Genomic DNA, 13,041 nt, shown 5'->3' with positions numbered 1-13,041 from the left:
TTTCTAAGTCACCATCAATTATAAGATACATTATTTTATGTTCAACTGAGAAAGAAAAAACACTGCCAATATAAATTATTCAGTGCCATTGATGGTAAGAAATGTCTTGATTAAAGGGGGGGAATGTATATCTTAAAATTAGTAAAATATGATGGTGGGTGCTCAGTAAATATTTGAAGGCTGGGTGGATGGATGGTGTCTTAGTCTGTTTGAGGTGCTGTAACAGAAATACCATCGTCTGGGTGGGTTATAAACAATAGCATTTCTCACAGTTCTGGTGGCTGGAAGATCAGGGTGCGAGCGTGGTTGGGTGAGGACCCTCTTCCAGTTTGAAGACTTCTCATTGTATCCTTACATAGCAGAAGGGGTGAGCTAGCTCTCTGGGACCTCTTTTACATAGGCACTAATTCCATTCATGAGGGCTCTGCCAATCACCTCCCAAAGGCCCTACCTCCTAATGCCATCATGTTGGGCATTAGGTTTTCAAAATATGAATTTGAGGGATGGGGGTCACAAATATGCAGACCATAGCAGAGGAATGGATGAATGGATGAATGGATGGAAACTTGATCTTAATTCTTTGAGAGCAAGAACTCAGGTTTACTCATGCATATCCATCAAAAAAACTTGTATGGTACTTTCACATAGTGTTCAATAAAGTGTTGATGCAATAGCATTAAGGGCAGGTTCATTTAAGTAGAAATAAAAGAGAACAGAAATGCCAACTAAGCCACGAGAGTGGAGGGGTGTGGGAGAGGGATTTACAGAGAGTCTCAATTCCTTTAGTCATTATGGGATCATTACACTGAAGGATGGGGACTCCAGGATTCTTGTTTGCTTCTGGGGAATAGATCGTTCTCTTTTAACAGTTCAAATCTAGTTTCCCAGAGTGAAACTTTTTTTCTAGAACTCTCTATTTCCGTATTTGAGAGCCAAATTCTGAAACTAGACTTAGAAAATGGTTTCATTGAATCATAATACTAGAGCTGGAAGGGACTATAAACATTAAAATTCCGTCCCCTTTGTTTTAGAGATTTATAAATTTATCGTTTCATTCACTCACGTATTCATTCATTGCAGAAATATTTCCTGAGTACCTAACATACAGTAGACACTGCTAAGTACAAATGATTCATCATGGGGCAGACAAACAATTAAGCAGACAATTAAATCAATGACATATGCCATGCCATGATAGAGAAGGACAGGGGGCCTGAGAGCGCACAGAGGAGAACATGAATGAGGAAACCAAGTCCTGGAGATACTGTGACTTGCACAAATTATAGTAACCTAGGGGTATATTTGGGTCTTGGCTCAATAGAGACATTCATAAGAAAATACTTTTTTCATATTAATGTGTTCTGATAAATGTAATTGATAAATCATACATTTGATTTATTTACCAATAAATGATTGGTAAATCATACATTGCTACAATTTTCTCCTATCCAGTTGACACATTATTCCAAACATTTTAGATGGCATTTATTTCAAGATTCCCTTATGTCCATAAATCTCTAGTAGCTTCTGTTTCTACCAAATAAAATAAAAGTCCTAAGTCTGGTATTCAAGACTGTTTATAATGTGGCCCCACCATATTTTTGCAAGTCTTAGCTTTTGGATATTCTGCCTCAGCCATACTGAAGTGATTACTATTTCCTGGACTCACCTGGGACATTCCCATCTCCATTCTTTGCTCATGTCATGCCCCCAGCCTATGATGCCCTCTGCACTGGTGAATCCTTTCCATCTTTTGTGACACCTTTATCATGTAAGCCCTCCGTCTTTAATGGAGAAAGCAAAGTGCCAAGTACATGGAACTTGTGGGACAAGCTGATTGTGGGACTCCAGTACCAGCTACAAGACTCTTGAGTGTCACTAACTAGGCTCTAGTATTAATACCTGCCTTCCAGTGTCATTGTGTAGAATAGGTAAGAAAAACCTTGTCAAAGACTTAATCGCAGAACTGGTTACAATTTCTGTTACTCTATATCCCTCTAATTCTTTTTGGTATTCCTTTTCTCCCACCTATCACCTATTACTAATTGCTATTTACGTGTATTCCTTTCTTCTCAGCAGTATTATTAGGGAGCAAATGTGGGGACAGTGTTTTTTTCGTTCAACTCTGACTCATCTGTAGTACCTAGCACACTATCATATATACAGCAAGTTTCAATCAAGTTTTTGAAAGGATAAATGAAGACCAGAAGGGATGGATGGATGAATGGATGCATGATGTCATGATGTCCTGCACTGATGGCATTTGTATTTACTATATGTCTGTTACGGAGCAAGTTCCCCAGAAAATGACCACGGAGCCGAATTGGACAAATTAACACTCTTTATTACAGATCCGAATCTGGGCTCAAGCCTCCACTGACACAGCAGTGAGCAAGAGCCCCGAGCACTGTTTCCCGTCCCTTTTTATTCTTTCCTGTTACTTGTCCTTTTTCTGATCGGTGTGCCTTGGAGACAAAAAAGGGGTGCTGTTTTTTTTAAGGGGATGTTCTCAGGGGTAAATTTCCTTAAGGGGATGTTCTGCTTATCTTTGCTGCAGCAACAGGATATCCAGTTTTGGGGTAAGCTTGACTGGGTACATGTTTTTAACGGAAGAATTGTGCAGGTGGACGAAAATTTCCCATGGCACTTTGTTCTGACCTGCCTATCTTCCATTGTTAGGTAGCTTGCCTAAGCTGAATTGAGGTACGGGGTTGTGTTTTTTTTTTTTTCTTCTTGACCTCCTCCTCACAATGTCCACAAGGCAGATAGAGTTTATTAACAAACCTGTGGTTGTCAAATAAGTTGGCAATATTTGTAGAACAAATTGACATAAGAAAGAACTACCCACATTTCTTCTTGAAGATTCTCTCATCTTTGGGAAGGAGGAGGCCCTTGCACATCCACAGAGTCAAGGGTTTTTGAAGAGTAGAAGAGTTGCGTCCTAATAAGACAGTTTGGAGAGTGTCTTCATTTCTCATTACTGAGGTTGATTTCTTTTATTACTCCATGTGGTCTCTGAGGAGAACTTCTGGAAGATCAGGACGAGGCCTAGGCAATGAGGTAGCAAGGGACAGGTCATTGCCTTATGCGTTCTAGACTGAGCATTTCATTTAATGTTATGACCTAGAGTCAGAGGCTTTGCCAGGCCCCTTCAATTTGATTTATAAAGAATTGGCCTGACGTTCATCTCTGCAGAAAAACCTGGTCTCAGCCGACAGCGAGGTGTGTCCCGTCTTATTCACTCTGCCTTATAAACATTAGGATGCTACATATCCAATTCTGCCAATTGTGTAAACTGTCTTATAAAATAAGTGCATAGTATTAATACAGAAGCATGATTTTTCAACATAATGGACTGTTTAGGTCTATAGCTGCGATTCATTTGTCCTCAACAAAACCACATGTCCATCAAGTCTTTTCAAATGTGAGAAGTCCTCACATTCTAAAATTATGTTTGTGAGATATATATATATATATATATCCCACTCTTTTGAGTTCAAACAGCACTTGGAATAGTGCCTTGAAGAAAGTGGGCATTTCATAGATATTTTTTGAATGCATGTTGAATGAAGTACAGTTTGCTGTGAAAAGCCATTTTGCAGGATATGTTCATCACTGTCAGTAATACTGTTCCTTCTTTCTCTAGAAAGCATTATACTACTTCTTAAAGGCAGCAAAGGCTGGGAGTGCAAATGCCATGGCATTTATTGGAAAGGTACATTTTTCATCTTCATTGATATTTTCATTTCTTAAAGACCTAAGAAATTAATGATATCAGCTAATTGAACCCAGTGTAGGGAACTGGGCTGCAGGCCTCTTTCATGGCAGCAGCTGAGTGGGGCGTTTGGCTACAAATGGTGGTAGAATTCCTGAGGTAATGGTTTAGGAAGAAGCTCCGTAAAACAGAAGTCTTTATCTGGGATACCAAAAGCAGTCTTGAAAATGCTTCTGGCCCAGGGCTCCTTGACTGGGTAGAGCTCAGAATCCCACCCCCACCCTACCCCCCCCCACCCCGCCAAAACCCTTATTCCTGGCTTTTTACAGAATATCTGGGCTAATTGTGCATCGAAGACTGGTGCAGGCCTCAATCTAATGAGATGCCTCCTTCCTCCACTGCAGGAATGAGACCCAGCTCCAGCCTAACCAAAGTCCATACTTGGGCCCCCTCTGATGGGAGGCTCCTCTGGCTGCTGAGCAGCTTTTGGGAGGGTTCCTCTAGAAAGGCATGTTTTTGTCTCTTCAAAGACCACTCACTCCCCCAAGTGCTGCCCTGGGCTCCCTACAGCCAGTTTGCATTCATAGTAACCATGGGCACAAGTGCCCTGTTTCCAGAGGTGCTACAAACAGTGAATTTAGACAAGAAAAATGAGAAAACACAAATAAGGTTAATTTTTTGTCTTAGGGCAGGGTCACTCCAGAATATATGTAGTAGATTGTTTCTTTAGTTTTTCCTTTGTATAAAATTAAGGTGAAATTTACAAAACATAAAATTAATCATTTAAAAGTGTTCCTTTCAGTGGCATTTACTACATTAACAGTGTTGTGCAACCATCACCTTTATGTAGTTCTAAAACATTTTCATCACCCTCAAATTCCTTAGTTGTTTGTTGTTTTTTTTTACATCCTCTGTTAATTTGTTTTTTCTAGATGTATTTAGAGGGTAATGAAGCAGCACCACAAAATAACGTTACTGCTTTCAAATACTTTTCCATGGCAGCCAATAAGGTATGTACTCAGCCCATTTCTGCAAATACATAAAAACACATGGCTTTTATTACATACAGACAGGTGCTGTAGAGTTGACTCCAAAGCCCATGCCTGGCTAATAGGCCTGGGAGGAGATTTCTGTCTTGGAGAAGAAAACTGCTAACATTAAAATACGGGGTTGAGGAAGAGGGAGACATGTCTGGTCTTCTTGGTAAGTGGAAGATGGCGGTGACTTGTGCTGTCCTAGCAGGAGGGTAGCCAGAAGCTCAGTTTTGCCCTCTCCCATACAGTAGATGAGGCCATCTAGCTCAGGAAACAAGAAATAAAAGAGATGAAGACAGATGAAGGGAAAAATCAATCATTAATGCAGTAAGTTCTAGACAAAACCAACCAAGAAATGCCCAGTTTTCTCCTGTTTGATCTTACCCCAAAGCCAGAAATCCCACTGGCCCAAGAAGAAGGTTGTCAGAGAGGCAGCCAGGACAAGAGGATCAAGAAAGTGACCCTGGAGACATTTGGTTTGAATGGCAGCCCTGTTACTTACTAGCTATGTAGCTATGGGCAAGTTACTTAACCTTTCTGTGCCTCAATTTCCCCATCTATAAAATGGGAATACAAAAAGATTTGCCTCATATTGTCAGAATTTATTGAGTTAACATTTCTGTGCCTTCTTTTGTAAAGTACTTGAAACACTGCCCAGCACATAGTAAGTACTATGTTTCAGCTGTTATCTTTTGCTATTATCCTGGGGCCAGTTAGGTAGAATAAACTTCAAAGCATATCCAAGGCAGAATGGATTGGATCTGTGAGGAAATAGTGTAACACAGCTCCTGCCGTTGAAGTTTTTTGCCTGGGTTCCTCAGTTCCATGAGGCTGGTATCTGTCAGATAAAACTTAGTGAACTGCTCTGAATCCCGTTAGTACATAAAGAGCATCCTAATAGCAACACCCATCAACCTGGTGCTGGTAAATGGCCTTCATCAGCTTTCTACGCCTGCACAAGAGGGAACATTTTGTTGTTACCATGTCATACTGCAACACTAGCAGTAAAGATGTGCTCAGATAGGGGAATATTTTCAACTATTCTGTTTTTAAAAACCCACACACTGCTTTGTGAGCCTATTTATAAATGACTAGCACTTCAGTGCTGCTGCTATTGTGGTGTAAATTACTGAGAAGGCTGGTGCTGGGTTCCTCTCCCTTGCAATTTATATAAAATTGTTGCTCAGCAAGACAGTTATCTGTGTACCATTAGATTAGGATGACAAAGGAGAGCCAATTGAAAAAGAGGTGGGGTAATGGAACAGGAAGATCTCTTATAATCTGGCAAGTAACCCTGATTTGTCAGCCCAAAGGAATAATGCCAGGAATTTAGTGTGTAAATTACCCCAGGTCCCAAGCAATTCAGGGCTGTGGAACCAGCAGTGATCTAAGCTGTTCATGCTCCAAACCTGAGCTACCTTCCTTTACAGAGGAAATCTGACTCTGTAATTAAGGTAATTGCTCTGAATGGCACCACGTAGACATGGCCATACATACCTTTATCATCACCCTGACAATTTGATTTCCCACTTGTGGCCACTACTAAAGTAAAAGGTTCCTGTCTCCCACTCTTTGCACACCCATACTCTTCTTTTACTACTTAAAAAAACAAACAAACAAAAAAAAACAACGATTGCTCTGTCAATTTGTTTTTAAGTCATATCAGTACCAGGAAGCAAAGCTACAGACTTTACGGCCTCTTTTGTCTAATTACTCAGAAACATGAACAGTTATCCTATGTGACACTGGGCCCATATTGGACCCTATTCTTCTGATTTTCTTTCTCACACCTCTGAACACATCAGGTCCATTCCCATCTCCACACGTTTGTCCTTCCCTCTCCCTTCACAGACTCTCCCATTCTGAATCCTACACTTCCCCCAGAGCAGTGTTTAATCCTCTCTCCCTCCACAAAGCTACCCTTACTCTCCTGGACTCACATAAACTTTTCCCTCTTCTTAACTTGCCCTGCATTCACTCTATGTACTGCTGGAACATTACTGCTTCTACCTTGTGCCTTCTTTCATACTGTCTGAAGGCCATTTCTCCTCACCTAGAGGATGGCAACAGTCTTAGTACATACTAGGGTTCATTAAATATTTGCTGAATAAATGATCATCTGCTCCCTAAGTTCATGTCAGTTAACCTAAGCAAGAGCATTAAGCCCTAAAGTGAAAGATATATATGGGGTGATTGCCTACAAACATTTCGTTGGGCCCAGAAAGTGTTTTTAAAATTAGGAAATTTCCTTTTTCCGCCATCTTGGCACCTGTGGAGCTGAATGGAGCTCTGGCTGCTGAAATTTGGGGGCCTGCTGGGAACAGGACTTCTAAAACAACAAATATGTCTGGAAGGCTGTGGCACAAAGCTATTTTTGCTGGCTATAAGTGGGGTCTCTGGAACCAGAGAGAGCACACAGCTCTTTTTAAAATTGAAGGTATTTATGCTCGAGATGAAACTGTATTCTATCTAGGCAAGAGAGAAGCATGTGTGTACAAGGCAAAGAATAACACAGGGACCCCTGGTGGCAAACCGAACAAAACCAGAGTAATCTGGGGAAAGGTAACTTGTGCTCATGGAAACAGTGGCATGGTTCGTGCCAAATTCCAAAGCAACATTCCTGCTAAAGCCATAGGACACAGAACCCATGTAATGCTATACCCTCAAGGATTTAAACTTACTGAAAACTAAATAAAGTGGATTCGGTCTCTTGTAAAAAAAAAATTAGGAAATTTTATACCAAAATGTGAACATGCAGCCCTTCTTAGAAAATGGGAAGAGCTGACCATATGAGGCTGCCATTCCATGTAAAAGCAACTGCCTGGATCAAAGAGCTAATGAAGAGCTGCTGCCTTTAGACAGGGCAGGTACTCCCCACCACTCCATCACCTAGATGAATGTGCTTCTTACATTACCTGCATGGCCACTCCTGACCTGAAAAGTCTAAAAGGTATTCCCTGCCTTAAACAGCTGGTGAGTCACCCAATGAACCCCTGGTTGCCTTGGGACTCTTTTACAGAAAGAAAGCAATTTGTCTCCACTATTTTAATGTTCTCCTTCTCTCCCTTTCCCTTCCATCCTCTCTTTTCCTTTCCCATCCATTTTTCTCAATTACCCAAAAGAGGATAATGAGAAGACAGACTCACTAGAATTTATCACATCCATCACACCAGCCCTTACTACCCCTAGACCCGACTATCCCAATACTCTTAGGACTTCAGGTAGATATAGCTGGGGAGAAGGAAAAAAGCAGCAGACATATACCCTCTGCTTTCAATACAGGTTGACCATCCGTAAGAATTCCTACAGTAGCTGGCCCTTTGATATTCATAGGCCCAAACTTTGAAGTCTTAAGGTAGTTTTGAACTATGCCTTCTCTATATGCTATTCCTGTATCACTAACGGGTTCTCTGGCTCTATCCACAACTACATTTAGGTAGTAAGAAGAAATCTGGAGTTTTCTATCACAACTTAAGTTCCTGAGGAAATACTATAAACCTATAAAACAAACCTACAGATTTGCTGAATGAAAGCTAAGTGGCCAAACTTGGCTCCTTACTCAGTCACGAGAGGGTGAAATGTGTGATGGGAGATATAAAGAAAAAGTGAGCTTTCTGGTGGGAGGTTACTTTCAAGGTTCATTCTTCATCAGGGATTAATATGTCTTAGAGTAGAATTAACCCCTGGTCATTTGCAGAATATAAAAGAATTTACAAGACTCTACAAGAAAAGATTTGAAGTCAAAAAGGGAGAAAGAATTCTGTTTGGAACTGGCAGAAGTTTTGCCAGGGCAGTCTGAGAGGGAGAACTACAGAGACAGAAGGGTAAGAGAGAGACACTGGCAAATGGAAGTTAGCCAGGGCAGAGTGCACTAATGAGAAGGGGGACAGGTGCACTGATGAGAAGGAGTTTTATATTTTTCCATGCAGAATGTAGGTGCTTATCAGCTTGCTGGGGGGCTGCCATTACAATTGTCTTCTCCTGGGAAGGATCCTGTTCCCATCTATGATGGATGCCAGCTTGCAGGGAGCTGCTGTTGTGACTGGGAAGCATTCTGTTCCCATCTATGATGGGTGATTGTTAGTTTGTAGGGGGCTGCCATTGTGATTGGGAACTATTCTGTTCCCATTCATGATGGGTGTAAGGTGCTTGTCAGCCTGCAGGTGTGCTAGCCAGGGGAGTCACAGCTAAGCAGTTAATGTTTAAGATCGTGGCTATTAACCCACAAGCTCGCTCCTGTTAACTCTTTGCCTATCCCATCCTGCCAGCTCACAAGCCCACTCCCGTTGACTTTTTTTTTTTTTTTTTTAAGATTTTATTGGGGAAGGGAAACAGGACGTTAAGGGGAACAGTGTGTACTTGCAGAATTTTTTCCAAGTCAAGTTGTTGTCCTTTCAGTCTTAGTTGTGGAGGGCGCAGTACAGCTCCAGGTCCAGTTGCCGATTCTAGTTGCAGGGTCACAGCCACCATCCCTTGTGGGAGTCGAACCGGCAACTTTGTGGTTGAGAGGACATGCTCCAACCAACTGAGCCATCCGGGAGCTCAGCGGCAGCTCAGCTCAAGGTGCTGTATTCAATCTTAGTTGTGGGGGGCACAGCCAACCATCCCTTGCGGGAGTCGAGGAGTTGAACTGGCAACCTTGTGGTTGAGAGCCCACTGGCCCATGTGGGAATCGAACCAGCAGCCTTCAGAGTTAGGAGCATTGAGCTCTAACCACCTGAGCCACCGGGCCGACCCCCATTAACTCTTTACTTGTCTCATCAAATAGGCTTGAACACGTACTAAACATTAAATGTGCTAAATACTCCCTAGACTGTTCAGAACACAAATCAGAAAAAGAAATGGTAATTAATTTATCATTAAATGGAAAAGAAAACATTGGTGATGGTATAAGCAGTCAAATTTGAAAAAGGAAACAGATACCAACAACACCATCCATAATGGCTACACTGAAATTCAGAGTCTCTAAAATGTTATTTGGCCATTTATGGCAACCTCCTTTGACCAAAGCACATAACGTGTCTGGATAGATTTCTCCCTTCTGGAAAACTACACATCCTTCAAGACCCAGCTCAAATGTCACCACCTCTGACAACTCAATCCCCTCAGTCCTTAGCCTCATGCAGGCAGTTGAATGTCCCTCTTCTAGGTGCCCACAACACTCTTGATCTGTTTCTACTATAGGAATTACTACATTTGACATGATTACTTTAAGAGGTCCTACCTAGCGAGTCAGAGCCCACTCACCTATGAACTCTCTAAGGCAGGGATCATGGTTTATTCATCTTTTAACATTTACCTCCTTCCTCTGCCCTATGCCTCCTATGGACTCACACAAAGCGACTGCTAAAGAAAAGCTGAATGAAAAGGAATAAAGATTTGACTCATTTCTTTCTCTTTTCTAGTCAGAGGGAGTTATGAAGGTGTGAAAGGAGAAACTAAAGAGGGTCAGAATAATTTGTCAACTGCCTGATTATCTGCTTACTGGGTGCATTTCAAATATTTTGAATTATTTTTCAGTAATTTTCCTTATCATTAATTCTTCTGAGACTTTACATGGGTTTTTAAAACTGTTCTAGGGCAATGCAATTGGTCTTCATGGGCTCGGTCTTCTTTATTTTCATGGGAAAGGAGTTCCTGTGGTAAGTTAAAGAATTTCATTATCTTTTCTAGGAATTTATAGGGTAAAATTCATGGTCATTGATTAATTTAAAGAAATTAGTCTCTATTACCTGGTTTGCCAAACTATCATATCTGATAATAGAGAATAAAATAAACCACTGAAATGTTTGTTGAAGAGACATAGAACAAGCTTATGACAAGAATAACAATACTAATTGTTACCTAAGGAATAATAACCTAATGGAATAGTAACCTTAGAAATCATCTAACTCTTGAGGACTTCTTTTGATAGAGAAATTTATCTTTTTAGGTAACCTCTGTCTTTGAGGACTTTCCCCCAATATCTAATAAAACTTACTTTTAGTGTAGGGAAAGACATAATTTGCAGTGAAAATGAGATAATTATTTCCTAATGTAATCGAATAATAAAATAAAATGTTTAATACTTCTAATACTATTTTAATTAGCTTAAATCATATATAGCACTATCTATACTCTTTAAAAAACAAAAACGTAGACAGCAATTGTTACCATGGAGTTGTACATACATCTCTGAGTAACAGAGTATAATCATCTTGCAGAATTACGCTGAAGCACTTAAATACTTTCAGAAAGCCGCAGAGAAAGGATGGCCCAACGCACAGTTTCAGTTAGGCTTCATGTACTACTGTAAGTATTACAAATATGGCTGCCTTACGTACAATGACAAATGATTTTTAGTCTGCTCCTTTTTAAACAAAAATGAAAGGACTGATGTATGTGGTTTAGAGAGAACATACAGGCAATTTGGGGGGAAATTTGCAGAAGACTGAAGAAAAAGACACCAGTTGAGAGAGGAGGCCAGAGGTGCAGAGTCGAGATGCTCACCTTTGAAAAGGTTAAGTTTGAGGCGACTTGTGATATCCAATGCGCATGCCCAGAAACAAGTATGAAACTCACAAAAAAGGTCAAACTCGGAGAGAAACATTTGGAATAGGACAAACATAACATGTAGGTATTTGTTAAGAAAGGTTGAGGTTGCAAAGGGAAGGGAGAGTGTGAGAGGGCGGAGCAATGAGCCCAATTAGAAATCTGGTGATCCTCGGGGTCATCGAAGACATGGGCAGAGAAAGAGTGGTCACAAGAAAACTGAAAAGGCATGGTGAGAGGAGTAGGGGGGAAAAGTGATCTTATGGAAGCCAGGGAACTTTCAAGAAAGAGTAAATGAATGTGCACCCCTCTGAATGCAGTGAGAAGCTTGGTTCTCAATTTCAAAAAAAAAATAAAATAAGAAAGGGTCAAGTATCCACGGGACTTGTCAATATCGAGGATGTTAGTGAGGTCATTGGACCTGTTGGTGTAGAAGCCAGATAGAGTGGGTTGAGGTGTGAATAGAAAGTTGAGGAAGTAGATAAGCAAAAATATTCTTGGAAGTACTTTGCCTTTAAATAGAAGGAGAAGAAGAGAGATGTAATGGTAGCGTGAGGGAGACCAAGAACCAAGAGGGAGTTGTCCTTCAGATGGTTAGAGATGTGAGTATAGTTTTTGGCAGAGAAAAGAGGGCCAACCAATGGAGGTGGTTAATGTGTCATGGGAGAGATAAGATAATTGATGAAAAAGGGTTCTGAAAAAAGTTGGGTGGCATTAGAATCTGATTGGGCCCAGAGAGGTAAAGGCATCATTATTCTTGATAGAGAGAAGGGATTTCTTCTCCTCAAAGACAGAAGCAGGAAGGGAAGGATGATGTATATGTAAATCTGGGGAGGGGAGAAAGAGGCAACTGACGAAAGACAGTAGGGTTTCCCTCAGTGAGCTAGGAGGGAAAAGTTGTCCTCTGAGAGCAGAGGTAGAGTGGCTGGGGTGGGGAGTGTCAGGGGGCCATGGAGGTTTGTAATAATCTCTGTGGGGACTGGGAGAGGACATGGCCAAGACAAGTGCCAGGAGATCTGAACATACCTGAGTCTCTGCACTAAGTCGTCCTGTCAGAGGTGGAGTGAGTGCAGCAGCAAACTGTATCATCAAGGAGGTGAGATCTGGCCAAAAAGGAACTGGCATTTTCCACAGTAGTCCATGGGGACTGTTCTGCACTGCCCTGGACAGTCGCCTAAGATGGCCTTGTTCTTCTGTTCATTCCACGTCACAGGCCCAGGATCTATCAGATTTCTTAAGTTTTAGAATAAGAGTAATAGCAATAGCTAATGTTTATTGGTCTTTGTATGTATTAGCTCATTTAGTTCTCTCAATACCTCTAGGGGCTGTCCCACAGTTTATAGATGAGCAAACTGAGCCATATTGTAGTTAAGCATCTTGGCCAAGATCACAGTGAAGCTGGGATTCAAATCCCAGCAATCTGCCTCTAGAGCCTTTCTTAGGTGCTACATGGCACTGCTTCTAAACACTATGAAATGTTACTGCTGGAGGGGAATTGAAGGACCAACTAGTGAAAGCTGCTCCTTTTGCAAATGAAGTGGCTGTAGGTGCTTAACTCACAAAAGATGTAATGGGAGAGCCAGGACAAGAATCTCCGCTGCTGGGAGGAGTTGATATTCTGCCCTAGGTCCCAATGCCTCTCCTTGCTCCAAGCATGAATTGAATCTGAGCAGGGCTTCCTGGAGATGGGATTTGCCTGCTCCGAATTCCATAGTTATGGCTGGGAGGAGCTGTACTGGTCTGGGTATAAAAGGATGACAA

General features: G+C 41.4%; 2 protein-coding genes across 2 annotated transcripts in view; both read left to right on the top strand.

Moving 5' to 3' along the window:
* Positions 1–13,041, top strand: part of SEL1L2 (SEL1L2 adaptor subunit of SYVN1 ubiquitin ligase) — a gene marked incomplete at its 5' end in the record, with an annotated part of 128,974 nt that overhangs the window by 100,002 nt on the left and 15,931 nt on the right. Inside the window, 4 exons of the mRNA XM_081034662.1 lie at positions 3,647–3,715; positions 4,648–4,725; positions 10,329–10,391; positions 10,953–11,040. Of these exons, the coding sequence (XP_080890788.1) occupies positions 3,647–3,715; positions 4,648–4,725; positions 10,329–10,391; positions 10,953–11,040 (298 nt within the window). The remainder of the gene's footprint in view (positions 1–3,646; positions 3,716–4,647; positions 4,726–10,328; positions 10,392–10,952; positions 11,041–13,041) is intronic.
* LOC308490727 (large ribosomal subunit protein eL33-like) lies at positions 7,067–7,440 on the top strand (the record flags this gene model as incomplete). Its single annotated transcript, XM_081033340.1, has 1 exon — positions 7,067–7,440. Exon 1 carries the CDS (start codon positions 7,093–7,095, stop codon positions 7,438–7,440), a length of 348 nt encoding a protein of 115 aa, XP_080889466.1. The 5' UTR covers positions 7,067–7,092.

This window comes from Rhinolophus hipposideros, assembly GCF_964194185.1.
Source record: "Rhinolophus hipposideros genome assembly, chromosome: 22".
Classification (NCBI taxonomy): Eukaryota; Metazoa; Chordata; class Mammalia; order Chiroptera; family Rhinolophidae; genus Rhinolophus; species Rhinolophus hipposideros.
The sequence above is the reverse complement of the archived record's forward strand: the minus strand, read 5'-3'. Positions and strand labels throughout refer to the sequence as shown.